The 1,364-nt window shown below is 62.4% G+C and overlaps 1 protein-coding gene across 2 annotated transcripts in view; it reads left to right on the forward strand.

The window, feature by feature from the left end:
* The window catches only part of LAMP1 (lysosomal associated membrane protein 1), a 19,479-nt gene that overhangs the window by 13,414 nt on the left and 4,701 nt on the right, over nt 1-1,364 (forward strand). For both annotated transcript variants that reach the window (XM_039226647.1, XM_039226648.1), the window contains exon 5: nt 711-895. In XM_039226647.1, coding sequence (XP_039082578.1) covers nt 711-895 — 185 coding nt within the window. The remainder of the gene's footprint in view (nt 1-710; nt 896-1,364) is intronic.

Genomic DNA, 1,364 nt, shown 5'->3' on the forward strand with positions numbered 1-1,364 from the left:
GCCCTCTCCCCTCCCATGTGCCCCCCTTCACTCCCCCTGCCCCCCTCCCCGTGCCCTCTTCCCTCCCCGCAACCATGACCCTCTGCCAAGGCCTGTCCTGTCCAAGCTTCCCTCACTCCTGGGTGTTGTGTCTTTCTGAGGAATTTTCACTCACGCCTCCTGGGCCTTCTCCCTGCATGAGGGTGCAGGTGCCTTCACCACCCACCTTGCTCCAAATAACTCCAGCCGATGGGACCTGTCCCTCAGGGACTGCCCCCCTGACACTCCTCCCTGTAAGGGCCTCCTGGGCTTCTCTCCCACGAGCACCTTGTGGATACCGCATCTTTGTCGCGTGTGCGTTTGTGTGCGTGTGCGCATGCGCCCCGCCCGCTCCCGTGTGGTCTCCAGCACCACGCCTGGTGTGCAGCCCAGTGGAGGCTGTTGAACTGTGTGTGTGTGAGCAGCAGGTGACGGGGTTCAGGCTGTAAGTGCTTCACAGGAAGGAGGTTTGTCGTACAGAAGGGGACGCTCTGTGAGTCCGGGTAGAGCCGCGAGGCGGTGGCAGGAGTGGAGGCGGCCCTGGGGGACCGCAGGCCGCTGCCCCGCACCTCCGGAGGGGTGCTGGCCGAGAGAGCCCGTTGCGCGGGTGTGGCGGCCGGACACTGACAGGGCTCCCAGCGGGCGGCTCTGAGGCGCTCAGGCTTTGCCTCCCTTCCCACTCTTCCCTCCAGAGACACGCTGTGAGCAAGACGGGCCTTTCCCAACCACTGCGCCGCCGCCGCCCCGCCCCTCGCCACCCCCCTCGCCGGAGAGCCCCTCGGTGCACAAGTACAACGTGAGCGGCGCCAACGGGACCTGCCTGCTGGCCAGCATGGGGCTGCAGCTGAACGTCACCTACAGCAAGAGGGACAACACGGTAGGCTCGGGGCGCCGGGGCACGAGCACCGCCTCTCACGTCGTGACCCCAGTGGGCAGGTGGCGGGGCCTGTCCTGTGATCAGCTTCTTGGCGCGCACAGCAGGGCTGCCGTCCTCTGTCGGGCCCGTGCTGCTGGGCGCTCGCTCACAGGACGAGTTTATTGGCCCCACGAGAATGTTAAGTGGTGCTTAGGCTTTGGCCACCCCAGCCTGTGTGTTCAGGGTCGCGCTTCTCCTTTGCCCCTCCTGGTGACCGAGTCTGTGTGCTGTGGCAGGGAGGGTGCTTGTGGTGGGAGCAAAGTTTTCTTGTAAAAGTAGCAACCAGGAGGAGCAGGGAAGACCGTTCTGGAACCCAGAAATCTGCACAAGTATAAACTTTGGGTGTTTTCCTCCTGCTGGTTTTGGTTAAAATGATAGAAGCCTTGAAGTCGGTTTTTGTTTTTGTTTTCGTTTTTTTTTTTTTTACAAA

Source organism: Hyaena hyaena, unplaced genomic scaffold (assembly GCF_003009895.1).
Source record: "Hyaena hyaena isolate Hyena2069 unplaced genomic scaffold, ASM300989v1 scaffold_22, whole genome shotgun sequence".
Taxonomy (NCBI): domain Eukaryota; kingdom Metazoa; phylum Chordata; class Mammalia; order Carnivora; family Hyaenidae; genus Hyaena; species Hyaena hyaena.